Below are 19,010 nucleotides of genomic sequence, written 5' to 3'. Positions count from 1 at the left end.
TCTGTACCTGTAAAGTTCTCTGTCATTGTACCATTAAACTCCGGGTATAGCACGGACTATAGAATCTATCTATAAATCTGTCTGTCTATCTTCCTATCCCTCTGTCTGTCTGTACCTGTAAAGTTCTCTGTCCTTGTACCATGACACTCTGGGTATACGACAACCTTCAGAATAAATCTATCTATCCATCTGTCTGTCTGTATGTCTATCTTCTGTCTATCTGTCTGTACCTGTAAAGTTCTCTGTCCTTGTACCATGACACTCTGGGTATAGGACAACCTTCAGAATAAATCTATCTATCTATCTATTTGTCTGTCTGTCTATCTGTCCCTCCCTCTGTCTGTCTGTACCTGTAAAGTTCTCTGTCCTTGTACCACGAAACTCTGGGTATAGGACAACCTTCAGAATAAATCTATCTATCTATCTATCTGTCTGTCTTTCTGTCTGTCTGTTTTATATCTGACCCTCCCTCTGTCTGTCTGTACCTGTACAGTTCTCTGTCCTTGTACCATGAAACTCTGGGTATAGGACGGCCTACAGACTCACAATTCAAACTAAAATAAAGAAATTTATTAGGTAAATCAGTAGCATTCGCGTTCAATTGACAATATTTTTTGACAGTTACGAAAAAAAATCTGTTTCAAAACTGTGCTCCTATATAAATATAACAAGTTACTCTTTTATTTCAATATCTTAAAAAAGAAGCTTCAAGTTATTAAGAAATCATGAAAATATGTAATTTTTTTTTATGTATATCCGTTTCTCCCTGGCAAGAAACTATTTTAAACTATTTAAGTGAAAATAATTATAATTTCACACCTAACTTCAATTGTCTGCCAAATTTAAAACAGGGAAAATATGCAGGGATCTTCAGGGATAAGACAATTTACACTTAGTTGACATAAACAAAATTACCTATTCAATAGAGTAAATTCATTGGTTGAAAAGTTTGGAAGCTACTTTATTATAATGCAAGTCTGAAACGCTGTAAAAGAATTGTGATTTTCTCGGCTACTAATTGAGATAGACTGCTTTTTTGTGAAGAAGTTTACAACAGACTTGGTCCGTCGTTCTGTCGGTCATGCTATAAAACATTACTTATCAATGATTACTTTATCAAGATTTTTTGATTTCCAATTCTATATAATATCCAGCTTATACCAATAACTAAATTAATTCGGGAAAAAATCACGAAACCAATACGTGTTTTTCAGCTGTCGTTGGGGGGCAACACATCGTAAAATTGACGACCTCTCCATTTGCCCCCCAAATTATCAAATATTACTTCAGATTTATTTCGCTTATTTCGGTTCGTTAGTTTATCTCTAAAGCTACAGATAAAAAAACCTTACTACTTTATAGGATATCCCGTATCCCTCACTGTAAGCACAAGGAAAGGATTATAGTAATTGGAAATTCTTTTGTAAATAACTCATTCACTAACACACACACATTCACTAACACTTATACATACAAACATACACACATACGGGTACATGGCAGATTTACCACTAGCAAAAATACAGTGATATTACTGTCATAAACACAGTGATTTGCTGTCATAAACACAGTTTTACTGTCAAATTCACACCCGCGTTTTTAGGGGGTATGACAAAAATACAGTTATTGCACTGGCATATTCACAGTTTTGCTGTCAATTATACACCTACATATTGACAAATATACATCTATCAAATTTATACCTACTTATTTATCCATAATATTTAATACATCTATTACATATAGAAAAATATGTGTATAAACCCTTGACCGTTTCAAGATCAATTGAAACCGAATGGAAATTTTCTCTTAGCTGTTTATGAAATAAGTTATTTTATATTTATTTATGTTTTATTATTTTTGTGTTTTATTCTATCTTCTATCTTTTATATAATTTTTATATACTTTTTCAGAATTAAAATTGAAATCTAGCTTGGTGTTGTAGCATTATACCGACCCCTTGATTTATCCCCCTCTTTCTCCCCTTCTCTTTATCCCCTTCTCACATCAGATTAAAAGTAGCTACTCACCAATAAACATCTGAGCGGTAAAATATTGTTTATATATTGTGAATGTAATTACAAATAAGTTTAGTTTCAATTATGTCTTTGTCCGAAAGTGAAGCAATATTTTTTATTAATGTTAAACAATCAGGCAAGAAATGCCATAAATTTGTTTTTCAAGGACACTCCTTTTATCGGCGTTCAATGAAAACCACAGGTTATTCAACATTTAGTTGCACACAAAAACAGTGCACATACCTGAAACTGTACCTGAACCTGTACATAGTAAAATTCCGACATCTACACCTGTACCTATATCACCACTAGATCCTGATGCAGTCATAGAAGAAGGAAGAAATGTTTTCTTCTCCTTTGATATAGGTTTGGCTATTAACACTGATTCGGAAATAACTCTTTCTTAATTAGAAGACGAAGTTTTCTCATTAGAAAAATCAATTTTAGATATCCAACAAGCTGGCCCTAGTTGTCACCAAGTTGGGGAGCTTTATGGTCCACCTCGCCAACATAATCTCAACATGAGCTCCCAACTTGTTGATGACTTTGGTCAGCCTATTTGTAAAATGGTGACTTGACCAATGTCAAGATCTTAACAAAATTAAAATGTATGTTGTAAATAAAATTTATTCATAACTTTTATATGATTTTTATATTATCATGACGAAATAAATTATATATTTAATAAATGTGTTAAATAAAAACAAGATTTTTTTTATATTAGTGCAACACTACTCTATAATGTCCAATATTTGTCTGTTACCTTCTTATATTTATAGGTCTTAACAACTTGGTCAAAATACTTTTATATGATTTTATATTATCATGATGAAATAAATTATATATTTAATAAATGTGTTAAGTAAAAACAAGATTTTTTTATATTAGTGCAACACTACTCTAAAATATCCAATATTTCTCTGTTACCTTCTTTTGAAAAGTTTAGAATTCTCGTTGTGTAGATTGATTTAACTATTATTAATTGTTATACGTTTTAATAACTTGGTCAAAATATTTATAATTAATATTAATTTAAAAGTAGGTGTATTTTTGTCATCAAAACTGTGAATTTGACAGCATACTTGAATTTCATGGATGTGAACTTGACAGCAAAACTGTGTTTATGACAGCAGAAAGATGTAATTTTGACAGTGGATAAAAAAATATTGCCAAAAATACAGCTAAAAACGAAATTGACAAAAACACACCCAATTTTTGTCAAAAACACAGTGGCTGTATTTTTGCTAGTGGTAAAAGTGGCAGCACCCCACACATACACACACACCCACACACATTCTTAGTATGCAAATCTACTATGATAATTATGTGTTTTGCTTATAGCAGCAATAACTCTACAGACTACTCACTCACCCTCCAATATTTTACTTTTCTTTTGACAAAGTTAGCAGTAGAAGGTCTCAACCTCCCTCCCTTCCTTCAAGTACCCTTAGAGGCCTCTAGGTGCACTTAGAGGAAGATAGTAGCGGAAATACAATATAACCATAAATATAGATCCATACATTCGTATATTTGACTTTGGGAAAGTGTCATACTACGCCACATTTGAACATAATTGTCCTTTCATATTGGCAAATAGACAAAATAGGCGATTAATAAAAGGATCTTTTTACTGATGAGATTTAAGAAAAGTAGAAAAGACAATTTGTGCTGTTATCTGCAGTTACATATGCGGAAGTAAATGTACACTCAAAGTATGCATTTTTCAATAATTAAATTTGTATCTTAGACCTTTTGTTTAAGTTTTGAAAGATCTTTGTTTTAATTTTAAAATTATTCTCTTTGTTACCTATATAATTCAATTTACAGTATGACTTTGAAACCGGCTTTCAGGAGTTTTTGAAAAATGAATAAACCTATTATTTGTTAGTAAAGGTTTTTATTGCAAAGTTTACATACTTATTAGTAATCAAAGTGATACATCTATAATACAAAGTAGAATGATGTCTGTCCGTCCGTCCGTCTTACCCTTAAGATCTTGGTAACCTTTGAACCGATCGGATTCTACTCTTCAGGGAATATACCTGCCGGTCCTGTGGTGGTTTAAGCTATTTTCTTCGGGGGTCGGACACTCCCCCCCCCCCAAAAAAAAATCCCCCTCAATCTTTTTTAATTACTTCTTGGGGCAAAGCGCCTAGAGGCTCTAGGGCGAAGTCGCTAGTTTTACATAAATTAAAAGAAAATCACGAAACCTTTTAAGGGAAATATTGAAAAAAAAATAAATCTAGACCTATGTCTATTGTTACTTAAATTGCAACTTTAAACAGGGAGGGAGGGAACATTGGAATGTAAATTATACTAGTACTCAAAGTTTTAGAACCATGTTATTTTTTTCATTGGCTTCAAATCTTCGGGTACTTTTACTGGCATTTGATTAGTTGGTTTCAAACTTTTCAAACAATAATTCTTATCTACAAATGGGTTATTTTAAAAAAAATAATTGGGAATGTATTTAATTTATCGTCTATTGTCTTATCCCTTAAGATTCCAGAGGTGGATTCTTAAGAAAATTAAGGTCGCTGCATTGCTGCCAATCCAAAATCACACATAAAAATTTACAAAAATTAAATAAAATTTTATGGTAAAAAACATTCTATGATTTTATTTAATTTTTGTAGATTTTTGATGTGATTTTTTTGAGTTTTCACAATAAAAACATAAAAAAATCCACCTCTGGAATCTTAAGTTATGATAATCTTACCTGACAGACTGACCAATCTGACGGTAGATGTTCTGAATCTGATTGTCAGCACCCTGTGTTCTGAATTCTGGAGCTGACAGCTTGCTCAGTTCTGTATCATCTAGCTGCGGAAAGTCTGAAGGATCTGAAAAAGAAAAAATAAGAATAGTTTACATAAAACTAATAATCCCTTTTTGAAAATGAAACAAGCATAAAGAATAATTACTAAAAATTAAGAACTAAAATTTTATTAAGACTGACACATATACATCCTACTACATAAGCAGAGAGACTTCCAATTACCGCATTGAACGATTAAAAATAATTCTTCATAAAAAATGCATGAAATTGATATCTTTAAGTAGTACAGAGGGGACAAAGGGCTATTTATTACGCTATACCCCATAGTTTTATATAATGTTTTCTTACAACTTTGGGGAATTTGATTGGTTGTTGAGTGTTCAAACGGTTCAACCACTAATTTTATTCTACATAAGGGAGATTTTATGTATCATCATTGGGGATGTACAGTTATTTATCGGCAATTGTCTTATCCCTTTAGATCCCTGCATTTAACCTCTTTTTGTTATTGATTGTTTTTATACAAGTTTTTTTCCTTTTTTGATTAGCTATTAAATAATAAATATGTTCTGTTTATAAAAGGAATAAATATAAAATAGGTTTAAATAATGTTTTGTAAGAATGCAGGAATAAAGGGGATAGTACAATAGATAATAAATTCCTGGGATCTACAGGGATAAGACAATGGCTTTTAAATGTACATCTTCAAATGATGACACTCAAATTACTCCATCTGTAGATAAAAAATGGTGGTTGAAACGTTTGAACACTTAACTAAATGAATCAACCAATCAAAATTCACCAAAGTACCCAAAGTCGTTAAGCCAACGAATGAGAAAATGTTATATGAAAACTTTGGGCTTTAGTGTAATTCCCTCCATATCTGACCAATGGTAGTTTATTATTACAGGGAAGGAAGAACGTGTGTAATATTTTATTTTCCAGTATGGCTTAAAAAGTAAAAACCAAATAATACCGGTTCTTGGAATAACGGAAAAATCATCGTACTACAGAAAATTTTCCGCAAATATCAAAATAAAAATTACAAAATTAAAACCAGTTTTGTTAGACTGTGCCTTCGGCACTTCGGAGCTAAGAAAACTGGCTTTAGTGTTTTAATTTGTAATTTTAAAATCCGCGAAAAGCTGTCTATAAAACGATGAAATAAATAACTATTCCTACCATTGCTCCCTTCCTCTCTGGTTTTTAAGTTTATTCATTAGTTACTTTTTAGTTACATATGTACGTCAATTTACATACAATGGATGAGAAATAGATATCATATACAATACATCCCCAACGAAGATGAAGGAAAGTACCCTTTCTGTAGATTTAATTTATTGGTTGATAAGTATGAACACTACATGTTTGGAACCAACAAATCATGATTTAATAAAAGTATTCAAAGTTTTTGAGACAACGACAACAGAGTAGTTGCGATACTAAACAAGGCAAGTATGGAGAGGTCTCTGGAATGTAAAATAAACTGGTCCCCAAAGTTTTATAAACACGATATCTCTGTAGTTAGTTACAAAATTTTGGTGACTATTATTAAATCAGTGTGCATCAATTTATCGTCAATTGTCTTATCCCTTAAGATCCCTGATATTCAGTTAGTTAGAACTAAATTTATCGTATAGGCGTTGCCCCCATTAACTTTTATTTTGATTCAAATCAATTTAATTAAACTAAACACACACACACATTCACACACACACACACACTCACTCATACACACACATATACACACACACAACCACACACACTCACATACATAAAAAAACATTGAAAAGGTAGCAGAGACCTTTTTGTGGGAAGCAAAGCGACTCTCTACCGTAAACTATTGTAAAGGAGTCGGGATGTTTGTCTGTCTGTCTTTACAACTTTAAATAAGCCTTGGGGCGCAGCCAATGTTTCTTTTCCCATTTACTAGCTACCAAAGACATATTTTTTATGTCAAGTATCTTTCAATCTTATTTGCCAAAATAGTTATAGAATACATGGATATTGTGAGAGGTTTTCGCATACTCTAATAAAATGTTTCTCCCAGCTGGCTAATAATAACGATACCCCCCCTCCCTCTTTCTTATGACTTTACCCCTTCCTTGACTATGCAAGAAAGTATTGACCAATATCTAAGGACTATATTAGCAACCTAAGTTGATGACAAAAATTACCCAGTAACAATATCCACGTATTCTATCTTGTAAATAAAATGTGGAATAACACTGCTGCGCTGGTATAGAATAAGGTTTTACTTGTCCACAAAAGCGGGGGATGAGAAAAGGTGGAACCCTTCAGTTTTAGTCCTCCCTAACATTCATCTTAGGAAACAAGGATGACAACATCCACTAGAAGCGAAGCATTAATTAAATTGTTTTATTTACTGAAAGCTCTTTGGTAAGGGGGAATCTTCACCAAAAAATAGCAGTTTATCTTAAATAGCAGAAGAGATATTCACATTGCCCCACTGCGTTACAGACGGACAGACAATGTGACTTATAAAGTAGATTCGCTACTTCTAAGTGAGAATTAAAAAAAGAAGATGGGGAAAAAAACTTAACTCAAAAAATACCTATTTTGGAAAAAAAACAGGTTTTGAGATATTTCTGGAAACGACGGAAAAACCGAATATTTTTTTAAGGCCAATTTGCCAATTCCTTATTTTGTTATCTCTCTTATCTAAAAAGATGTCTTTTTTTTATGGACTAGTAAAAAAAGAATTCAGTAAAAAAATACATGGCTCTCTTTTTAAACAAGGTTTTCTACAATTAGGGTCGATCCACTTGTAACGGATGGCCCTTGCAGTTAAAATCGTCATATTTTTTCTCGTATTCATTCGAATCCGGTAGATAGGAACTGGTTCTCATCCATACGAAAAAACTATGTCCCCGTGTCTTCGACACCTCGGGGCTAAAAAAAACTGGTTTTAATCTTATAATTGTACATTCTATATCCGCGGAAAGCTGTTTATAATACGATGCGAGAAATAACTATTTCAAACTTTCCATGATGATTCCTGTATCAGTTGGGTACAATTATGTCTAGTCACTGCTGTTCTATACGAACCAATACAGATGAAATAAAAGTACCCAAAGCTTTAGAATTGGCTGAATACTTTACGTCCCAATGTCCTCTCCTTCCCTGAACCTTTTCCCCTGTTTTATCTTTAATGTGGTTTTATATGTTTTCCAAAATGGTTTTAATTTATTTATTAACATGAGAATCTAAAATTACAATTTCTCCTCCTAACTAGGATAATAAAATCCATAAGTTTATTAGCAATAACAACATTTTTGTGGATTATTAGACCCTATTTAAACAATTAATTAAACCCAAAGACGTTATGGTAACGGTTAGAGTTGTTACGCTTTCTAAATTGTATTCTGTTCCAACTGTTACAAGAATCATTTTGCCAAGATTTAAATTCATAGGACAATTTTAACATGTCTAAATTAACAGACGAACGTGGGAGTTCGATTTTAGTAATTTTATAGACCTACAAAGTGGTTAATGATCCTATAATTTTGTTATCAGCGGAAAACAGTATATATGTAATTAGGAACTGCGATGCGAAAAATATACAATTCCCCTAAAAACTTGTAAATTGTTCTAATTTATTGCGTAAAATAATAGTTTTGACCTTTAAATATAAAACAATTAAATCCAAAGGCCTGTCTTACATTTAAATTGGGAATAGTCCCTTTCGTGGCAACGCACCTTAATGGGCGATTCGTCGTATTTTTAAAATGGCTTTTTATAGGTTATTTCAGGTTAGGTTAGGTTATATTGGGTTAGGTGATTGCCCCACAGGGTTAGAGCCCTCCGCAGGGGCTAGAAATAGGAGAAAAGCTTCTGTGAAAAATACGAAGAATCACCCCTTAAGGTGCGTTGCCACGAAAGGGACTATAACCTTTAAATTTCATTAGGTTAGGTTATATTTATGGCTAGTGAAGATAGTATGACAACATCCAAAAGTAGCCACGCACAAAAAAGTATGGTTTGACAAACGGACAAAGAGAGAAAGTCGATAAAAGTATGGAAAATAGATAAGCCCTTATTTTGTCTTTTGATGTATGAAGGACAGGCAGACGGTCCAAGTTAATTTTAAAATAATTGCTCATTTGTACAGCTTTCTATATTGAAACAGCAAATTTACGTTCCCCCCATTACGTTATTTACAGACGGACAGACAATTCGATTTTTAAAAAGTAGCTTGGCTATAAAAAAAGAATGGAAGATTATAACAACCTTTCTTTGATTTTCGTAAAATCCACAAGTAGCTAACAAATGAAGAATTGTACACATATAAATTTAAAAGAATGGAATGGGATCTAAATCTATCGTCCATGGTCCTATTCTTAAAATCCTGTAAAAATGTTCTATTTTTAATGTTTATTGATTTTTACTTTTGACCATTTTTCCGTTTTCTTCCCCTATTTTATTCCGAATGGGAATTAGTGTTTATTTATTTTAGCAAAAAAAACTATTATGACAGCATAAAAACTGAATCTTTACTTTAACAAGGATAAAAGCGAAGCTCTTAAATCAGACGACAGGACAAACACACATTTTTGTAACTTAATTATAGACATTTTATACCTTGTTATTTAAGAATCATTGTTCCAAAAATAATATGACTAGGATAATTCTTATCATATACAAATTTTTGGTAACGATCGCAAAGTTTTCTAAATAGTATCTAGATTACAGAAATCATATGACAAGTTTGAAATCAAAAGGACATTTCTCACATGCCTATATTAACGATAAAGAGATTTTTTTAGGATTCTACATCAAATAGAAGCCAAGTAAATTACATTTTCCCTATAAAAAAAATTAAATAATTTTATACAATATCGACAGACAATACAACAAAGTTAATAGGTTATAGAGTAACCACGCTAATAATAAATTTGCTGTTTTGAACGGTTTTTCAGGGAAGGTTTTTATGTCCTTAATGATGTAATTTATTGCCCTTCTATGTGATACATTTCAATATTGTTCAACAGAATTCCGCCAAAATATCTATAATACCAAGTAGAACGATTTTGTCTCTCTGTCTGTCCGTCTGTTCCTTAAGATTTCGGTAACCACTGAACCGATCGGATTCTACTCTTCAGGGTATATACCAATTGGTCCTGTGGTGGTTTTAAGCTATTTTCTGGGGGTATAAACACCCCCAACCCACCCCAAAAAAAATTGTTTTTAGGCGGTTACTTCAAAATAATTGGCAAGCACCAGAAAAACCTAATTTTTTTTTAAGTTTCCTCTTGGGGCCTGTGCCCCAAGAGGCTAGGTGCGAAACCGCTAGTATTTGACAAAGTATCAAAAGTTTTTAAGCTAACAAACAAGATATCGTTATTAAAAACTTTCAATGTTCTATATTAGGGCGTGAACAGGGTTTCACAAAGTAAATAAAATATACACTTAGGGGGCGGGAAAAGAGGAGAAAAGAAGTCTTTTCCAAGTTTAATGTAAAGGGAGTGTTGAAATTTATACCCAATAGAACCTGTCCTAAAGTAAAACAAAAAACAAAAACTACCCTTCCTCCTTAGGCATTTTTTATTTTCATTTTTCAACCTTCTCTTAATGAATAAAGCATAATAAGGTATTTGAATTAAGAAGTAGGAATTATGGGGGAATATATTTCATTAGCCCACTTTGGTAATTACTGCTGTGACACAATACATGGTTTTAGAGGAGCTTCAAATTAAATAAAAAAATAGCAAGAGAGGCGACAATAGTCTTAATAGTCCTTAATTATAAAGTTTTCTTAATCTTTGGGGGCTTTTATTGAATTTTTTATTGGTTGGTTCATCATGTTGAGAACGTTCCATCCAAAAGGTGTATTATAAAGAAGGGGTAATTTTGTGTATCATCATTGGGGAAAATCCCTGGATAAATAGACGATAAGCAACAATAAAGCAGGCTGTTTTCCTCAAAGTGTCCTGTCGAACACAGAAACCATCCAATCTTCTTATTTTAAAGTAAATGTTATAATAAAGTAAAAAGATCTCTGTTTGTGTGTCTTTCTGTCTGTACCGAAAGATCTCGCTGACCGCTTAACCGATATGGTTCTCCTTTAAAATGTAGCTTATTAAGAACTACAATTTTTAAGGGATAGGATTTTGTTAAACATACCTTTATTGTAATCATTAAAATAGATATTTTTTTATCAATAGTATGCTTTAAGTGTAGAATTCTAGTGACTTTAAAATGTCACAAATGGCGCGCTTACATATTATATATTTTGTAGTGCTACCCTTTGAATAAAACATATATGTAGGGGGGAAATGTCCATTTCTATTTCTTCTATTGTCTCCAGAAAATCATTAGCAAAATCAGGGATATAGAGATGGTTAATTTGATTAAGTGTATAGCGACAACAATACGCCCCCCCACCTATTTTTATATAAATTCAATTTTGTCTTTGGTTAGGTTATATTTGGTACAGGCTAGACCCGCACAATGGGGTTATGCAAAAAGAAAAAAAATCATATCTCCCCTTAAATTAAATTTATTATTTAAGGGGGTTCTTTGGTTCCTTGACACTTTGAGAAAAAGTACCACTTTCTCTGTAGTATCCTTACACAAAAGTAACAGGATGTCTTTCTATGTACCAAAGGATTTCGCTAACTTGTGTACTGATATGGTTTTCCTTTTTAAAATTGAAGAAATATTTAATCATTTGCTATTGCCTTTTCTCTATATCTCTGATATTCTAGTAAATTATATTGACAATTTTACATAGAAAACAATAAACAATAAAAATACGCTGTAATTGATGGAATTGTAGTAATGGTTTAAAACCTTGCATATCATTAGAAATTAACGTTAAGCAAAAACACCTTGTTACTTTAAAAAATAGTACTAGCGACTACGCACCTAAAGCCCTAATCGGTATTTAAGAGAAGTTTTAAAAAGAACCAAAACGTGGGGGTAGCAGGGTCTTTTTTTCTAGGGAGGGTGTTCGAAAATTTGAAAAAATAGCCCAAAACCTCCATTAGACTTATGTAATGCTTCCCTTATATGGAAAACTCAATCAGTTATGTAGTTAGCGAAGTATTAACGTACATAACTTAATTTAAAAATTTAAATAAATAGAAATTTAAAATCTATAGGATTTTTGTAAGTTAAGCAAATCAAAGATTTTAAGAAAATCAAGTATACTAATCTTTTCTAAGCTAAAAATGTCGTGATGTTAGGACCCATAATTACAAAGACAAAAATTAAACAAGGATGACTTTGTCCATAATTAGCGCAGTAATACAAATAAATACAATGGATCTAAGATATCTGTATGGGATAAGGCAGAAAAATAGCCTAAAACCACGGCAGGACCTATATTGAGCATACTTAAAATGGTTCAGTGGCTAGTAAGACCTTAAAGGGCAAACAAAAAAACCTTGCTACTTTATGTGATAAGTAGCGCCTACGCCCCAAAAGCCCTTAGGGGAAAGGGGTAGGGTCAGTCTATATTCTAACCTCCATTTTCAATTTAGTTTTTAAAAAAGATTAAAAAAACTGTTTTGTAGGGTTATTTTTCCTAGGGTCGATTTCTCAAAAATTAGTAAAAACCTTATAGACTGTAGACATATAAGAAGCCTCTAAGTAAAGAAGAACCATATCGGTTCTGCGGTTAGCGAGATCTTTCTCTTCAGACAGAAAGATCTTACTACTTTATATCATAGGACAAGCATACTTTATTTTAAGCAAATGACATTCTGAATGACTGCCAGACGGACGGACATTTTAAAGTTATAGAGAAGATTCGCTACTAAAAAATTAGGCATCTATTACTGATTGCCATGGTAAAATCAGATTATAATTATTTACAGAGAGCTTTTCCGCGGATAGAAAAAAAATATAAGATTATTTCAGTTTTGTTAGCTCTGATGGTTCGTAGGCCCAGGCAAACAAACTTTATGTTTTTATTAGGTTATTCGTAAAAAGTGTCTTTCGAACCCATACTTTAATATAAATTGGAGTTAATCATAAGTACCTAGCATAGCTACTAAATTATAAAATTCTGTGAGTAATACTGTTTTTCAATATGAATAAAAAAATTCGGGTATATATAATGACTAGAATGATTTTTTGTGCTTTTTAGGTAAGCTCTACTATGTTATTGGGTAGTTTTTGGCTATTTTTTTGAATGTCCCCTTGGGGGAGGGAGGAAGGAGACAAGATTTTAATTGGACGGGTCTTAAATTTTAAGAGGGAAATGGGGTGGGGGGAGGGGGGAGAGGATAGGGCTAATTTAAGTTTGACAGTAAAACCATTAGCGATAGCCTAGTGTTCAAACATTTACACTAAAAATATAAGATAAAAAATTCTTTCGTTTCTGTAAGTATAATCAACCATAATACAATTTAATTTAAAAAAATAAAGGAAGAGTTTTTTATTATAAAAAATATTTTCAGCTATTCTAAACATTTAGACTTTTTTCTGTGAACATCTATTTTACTATTTGACAGTAACATCCATTTTGAGACATTTTTAAAACGTTTTAACAAATTAACAAAAACAAATAATAGCAAAAATATCAAAAAGTAAAGTGAAACAAAAGTGTGGAGAATTGGGGTGTCTACACTCCCCAAAAACAAGATATAATAACTGCCTTACCCTTATCCCCTAAAGGTCCCCCCCCCCCACCTTGGTGAAAGCCTGTGTACGCCACTAATGCCAACTGTATGTTGTTGTTGAATTAACGCAAGACTGTCATGAGCAAAACTCTAATGTCGATTATATGTCAGCGCAAAACAACTTTTATTTTATACCAAACTAGAGGCTAGGCCCCTACCATTTAAGGACTCTGTATTAGAAGGGGTAGGAAGGGGTTACAAAAAAAGCCAAAAACCTTCCCTGGACCTATGTAAAGCTTCCTTAAAATGAAGAACTCAATCGGTTTAGTCCCCAAAGTTTTGAAATAACGTTTTCTTATTCGTTGGATTAAAAATTTTGATTGGTTGGTTCAGTAAGATAAGTGTTAAACCGTTTCAACCACTAATTTTAATCTACATAAGCGGCAATTTTGTGTATCATCATTGGAAATATACACCAATTTATCGGAATTTGTCCTATCCTTGGTTATATTGTGAGGACACCAATTTGTGCAAAGTTTTGCTAGACGACATAACACGACATTGACGACACACTTATCTGATTTCCGTTGAAACAACTGAGATGGGTTTTTGAAAGATGCCGCGTTTTTTCGACAATTTTTTAGACATTGATTGATTGAACGAAGACGATGAAATTTCAACACAGAGTATACAACATAAGAATTCAAAATTTTAAAATTATTATTTTAGCCATTTGTAAGAATTCAAATATTAAAATGTCTAATACAACTTAAATCCATTTTCGTTGCATATTTATTAATGCATCTTTTTAGAGCTGTGTTAGACATTATACAAATGGCTAAAATAATAATTTAAAATTTTGAATTCTCAAGTTGTATACCCTGTTAAAAACCTTATTCCATCTTGAAGATCAATGCCCCGTACGATTTTAACAGAGTATTCAACTTGAGAATTCAAAATTTTAAATTATTATTTTAGCCATTTGTATAATGTCTAACACAGCTCTAAAAAGATGCATTAATAAATATGCAGCGAAAATGGATTTAAGTTGTATTAGACATTTTAATATTTGAATTCTTATGTTGTATACTCAGTGTTGAAATCCCATCGTCTTCGTTCAATCAATTAATGTATAAAAAATTGTCGAAAAAACGCGGCATCTTTCAAAAACCCATCTCTGACTATTAACATGCCCTGTGACGATTTTTCAAAGCGAAGCTTACTACTTTTAGGGTCTGTCAGTCAGTCATTCATTTAGACATGTCAATATCATAGATATAAACCTTGATGATTCCTGTATGTTGTTAGGTATAATTTAGAAAGTTGGTGTGTCCTTAATCTTTAGACTATAGATTACTAGGACAATCAGGCAAAGTGTTATACGTGAAGCATCTCTAATATTTTTATCTGATAAAATAAGATTATAGGGGTAAAGGGGAGAGATATCCGAAAATTTGTTAGTTTGAAAAAATCTTTTTAATAAAACAAGAAAATACGCATTATTAAGATATTCTAGAAATCATCATATTTTAATTAATATGAACCTATAGGTCCTTGTTTAACCTAACCTAATTAGGATAAGCATAATGGTATAATATACTTCACTAATCCGTTTTAATTAGGGTTAAATAAATTCATTTGGATAAAGATGACAACGTCAATAAAAGCGAAGCTAAAAAACAGAAAACTTGGAAATGAATATTGTCCTAGAAATCATCTTTTACAAACTGATGATTATTGACTCTTATACAGAAGTTAACCCTCCCAATAATGGTTTTAATCTGATAGGATTATTCCAACAATACCAAATTTACGATTACGCCATCCATTACTATCTTACGGAGGAACTGACTAACCGTAAATATAGAAAAAAAGTCAAACAAATTCGATCGTTGGATCTTTTTTCAAAAATTGTTGTGAATCTAAAATAGAATGCCATTGTTTTTTTTCAAATCAGAGATATATTTATAGTATCGTATTAAAGACAACTTTCCGTAGATATTAAAAGAAACAATATAAGATTTAACCTTTGTGGCAATCAAAACTGGTACCTAATAGTTTTATAATTTTTCATTTTTAAATTCGTAATACGATGCTATACAGGATTTTTCCGTATGGATGAGAAGCGGTTCTAATCCAGCGGATATTAATCGGTTTTAAAGCCATACTGGAAAAGTAGCAAAGCACAACAAATTCATGAACGGACAAATGGACAAAGTGAGTTATAAATTAGATGTTCAGTGGTCAAAAGAAAAGAGAGGGAGAAAAAAGAGAGATAATGTTCTGAAAATGTTTTGAAAATCACGAAACCTTAATATACAAATAAATATATATAATTATGAAAGTTAGAATTAATGGTGGTAAAGTTTGGATACTGTTACTTTTTATTCGTATTGTGCCTATCAAAAATAGCTTTTTTTTGGCCTACAATTAGTCAATTAAAATGTATACTGGCCTACCATTAGTCAATTAAAATGTATACTTGCCTACCATTAGTCAATTAAAATGTATACTGGCCTACCATTAGTCAATTAAAATGTATACTGGCCTTCCATTGGTCAATTAAAATGTATACTCGCCTGTCATTGGTAATTTAGTCTATGTATTAGCCTATCATTGGTAATTTGTTTTGCATAACGTCATTTTGAACGAACAAATATTTTTTAAGAACAGTATATTTTACATTTTAATATCCCCCCTCTCTTTCTTCTCTTTTTCTATATCCAGTTCATAAATAGTACTACATCGTAGGAACATATGAATAAGATTTTAATCAAATTGACATAAAGATTTATAAGTTAGTGTCACCCACCCGACATACAAACCTTATCTTTTTAATTAACGTTCATCATTTAGTGCCTTTTTAAAGTCCGGGTTAAAAAAAGATAATTATGTTCATAAGTTCCTAGCGTACTAAAAATATCAGTTTATAAATAAAAACAACAATAATGCTTATATAAAAGAGCGAGGATGTTTGTCTGTCTGTGTGTACCGTAAAATCTCGCCAATAGCACACTATTTTTAAGCAATATATGTGTTCTTTTTCTATTTTAAAATAATAAGAAGTAGGTCCGCTTTAAGAAAAAAAGACATACTTACCAAAGACAGTTGTATACCTACGGACAAAGCAAGTTTTACAAGAGCTACGCTACTTAGAATAAAGACGTACTTACCAATGGGAATTTCAGACAAACAGACAAAGCAAGTTATATAGTATCTACGCTGCATAGACTAAAGACAAACTTACCGATGACAATAAGCTTGATCTTAATTTCTGCCTTGCCGAAACCATTGACACCCTTGCAGTAGTACACACCGCTGTCATGGATTTGCACACCCTTGATTTTCAGGTTCTTCTTGGTCCCGCGAAACCTAAACAAAAATAAAATTATTAGTAATTCATTAAGAACAAACTTTGGATAATGGAAAGAAAACGAAATGGCGGGTTTCGTCGTTTTTTCATTAACAGTAGCTTTTGATAGGTTATTTCAGTTTAAATTAGGTAACTGTTAATGATTGCCCAATAGAGTTAGGAAATTAGCCCCGCAGGGTTAGAGCACCCTAGACGGGCTGTAAATAGAAGAAAAGCTACTGTGAAAATACAACAAAACCCACTACTTTGTTTTCTTTCCATGATCCCATACTTTTATTCCTTCTGTCCAAGAAAAATGTCAAAAAAATCAGCCATGTGACGTCATAAAAATGAGGGAGATGAGAGGTGAAGTTGGAAAGAAAACCCATAAAAAAGAGATGAAAAATCCCTCATTTTTATAACATCACAAGGCTGATTTTTTGAGTTCACTTTGTCCACCTACCAAAAAACCTTTTCGTCAAAAAACCTTAATTAAAGTTTGAATGATTTTTGCTCTAACTGAAATTAACCTTATTTTAAAACCGTAAAGGGTCGAAAAATTAAGCGTGTTAGAATTGTCCTATCGATTTTAAAATTGCAATGATATTTCCTGTAACATTGAAAGAAATACAGACATCCTGTTACTTTATGTAAGGACTAGCGGCTACGCCCCTTGAGGCCTCTATGCACTTGAAGAGGGGCTAGTTGAATTTAATAACCCAAAATAGTTATAAATCTTCCGGGGACCTATGAGAAGCTACCATGCAAAGGAGAACCCGATCGGTTCAGCGGTTACCGAGATCCTTTGGTACAAACATACACACAGACAAACAGATAGACAGACATCCTATTACTTTTATTACAAGGATTATGAAGTATTTTCATATCAGATTTTACTACAAATTTTACAATATTAGAAGCAGTTTAAAATTTGGATGATAATCATAAAATTCAGACTTTAATCTTAAACTTACAGATGTATACTACCTCCCTCCCCTTTTTCAATGACCTTATCCGTCTGCTACCAAATTATTTTCTGCAATTTGTCTGTAGCGAAGGATCTCAATAAACGCTCAACTGATATGGTTCTCATTTACAGTAAAACTTCTTATAGGTACAGGAAAGGTTTTTGACTATTTTGGGTGAGGGTATCTCCCACATTCATTGCCCCTAGAGACGTCTAGGGGCATAGCAGCTAGTTAATAAATAAAATGTAAGTAAGCTTTTTTGTACAACTGAACTCATTAAGTTCTCCCTTTTAGGTAAGATTTAAATATGTTCCGGGGTGTGTTTAGACTATTTAATTGATAGATCTAAGCATTTGGATGGTTTAAGACTATTTTTTATTACCATTTAGAATAGAGCCCATACAAGGGGCGCATCCCAAAGTATCTTTAAAAAGTTTAAATAAACACAATTTCTGTGGTATATCTTAAACCTGTACAATATCTATCTATATAAATTTTAATAAAAAATATATGGGAAAAATATTGGAATAAAATTACAAGGCGCGGCTACTATAGTCAATATTTTAAAATGTACAAATCCATCATTAACGTTAATATGTACGTAAAATTTCAGCAATCAAGGGAAAAAGATAAAAAGTATTAAAAATCAAGAACGTCCAAGGGGGGGGGGGGGCGAAAGTTATAACCCCCTCCCCGGAAAGAAAATTATTATTTTAGTACTAGTAAGTCAACTAAAAAGTTTCATTTTATATTTATTTAACCAACCAAATTTTAATGTCATTCGCCTGACTTTGGAGCAATATGTCCCCCCAAAAAATAGCTAGATAATTCATTTTTATGGGACCATAATCTTTATGGTTCCCTTCCATATTTACTACACTAGTCCACAAAGTTTTATAACAGCGTTTTCTTATTCATAAGCTTAAAAATTTTAAGGACTTCTGTGAACTTTGATTGGTTCGTTCATTAAGTTAAGTGTTCAAACACTTCAACCACTAATTTGAATCAACATTAATTTATCGGTCATTGTCTTATCCCTTTATATCTCTGAAATATAATAGTAGGTTACTAATCTCATATTTACTAATACTAATCTATAACATTTTAGGTTTACAACAAATATTGGTATTTCTCTTGGAAGCAGCGCATCTTCTCTACATTTTTTTTGGATTGGTCAGTCAAAACGTCTTTTTTGCCTAATTTATAGTCCTTAGCCTCAATGGGGCTGTATATTTAAGGATTATGTTTTAGGAAAATGGCATAAAACCGTATCAAATCATATTAAAGAACAAAAATAAGGGGTAC

General features: G+C 32.1%; 1 protein-coding gene across 1 annotated transcript in view; it reads right to left on the bottom strand.

The window, feature by feature from the left end:
* Positions 1 to 19,010, bottom strand: part of LOC145303836 (fibroblast growth factor receptor-like 1) — a 52,301-nt gene that overhangs the window by 11,932 nt on the left and 21,359 nt on the right. The window contains exons 3-5 of the mRNA XM_080145475.1: positions 16,633 to 16,757; positions 4,738 to 4,861; positions 486 to 554 (exon numbers count right to left, since the gene is read on the bottom strand). Coding sequence (XP_080001601.1) covers positions 486 to 554; positions 4,738 to 4,861; positions 16,633 to 16,757 — 318 coding nt within the window. The remainder of the gene's footprint in view (positions 1 to 485; positions 555 to 4,737; positions 4,862 to 16,632; positions 16,758 to 19,010) is intronic.

Source organism: Acartia tonsa, chromosome 13 (assembly GCF_053477335.1).
Source record: "Acartia tonsa isolate MP-2025a chromosome 13, ASM5347733v1, whole genome shotgun sequence".
Lineage (NCBI taxonomy): Eukaryota > Metazoa > Arthropoda > Copepoda > Calanoida > Acartiidae > Acartia > Acartia tonsa.
The sequence above is the reverse complement of the archived record's forward strand: the minus strand, read 5'-3'. Positions and strand labels throughout refer to the sequence as shown.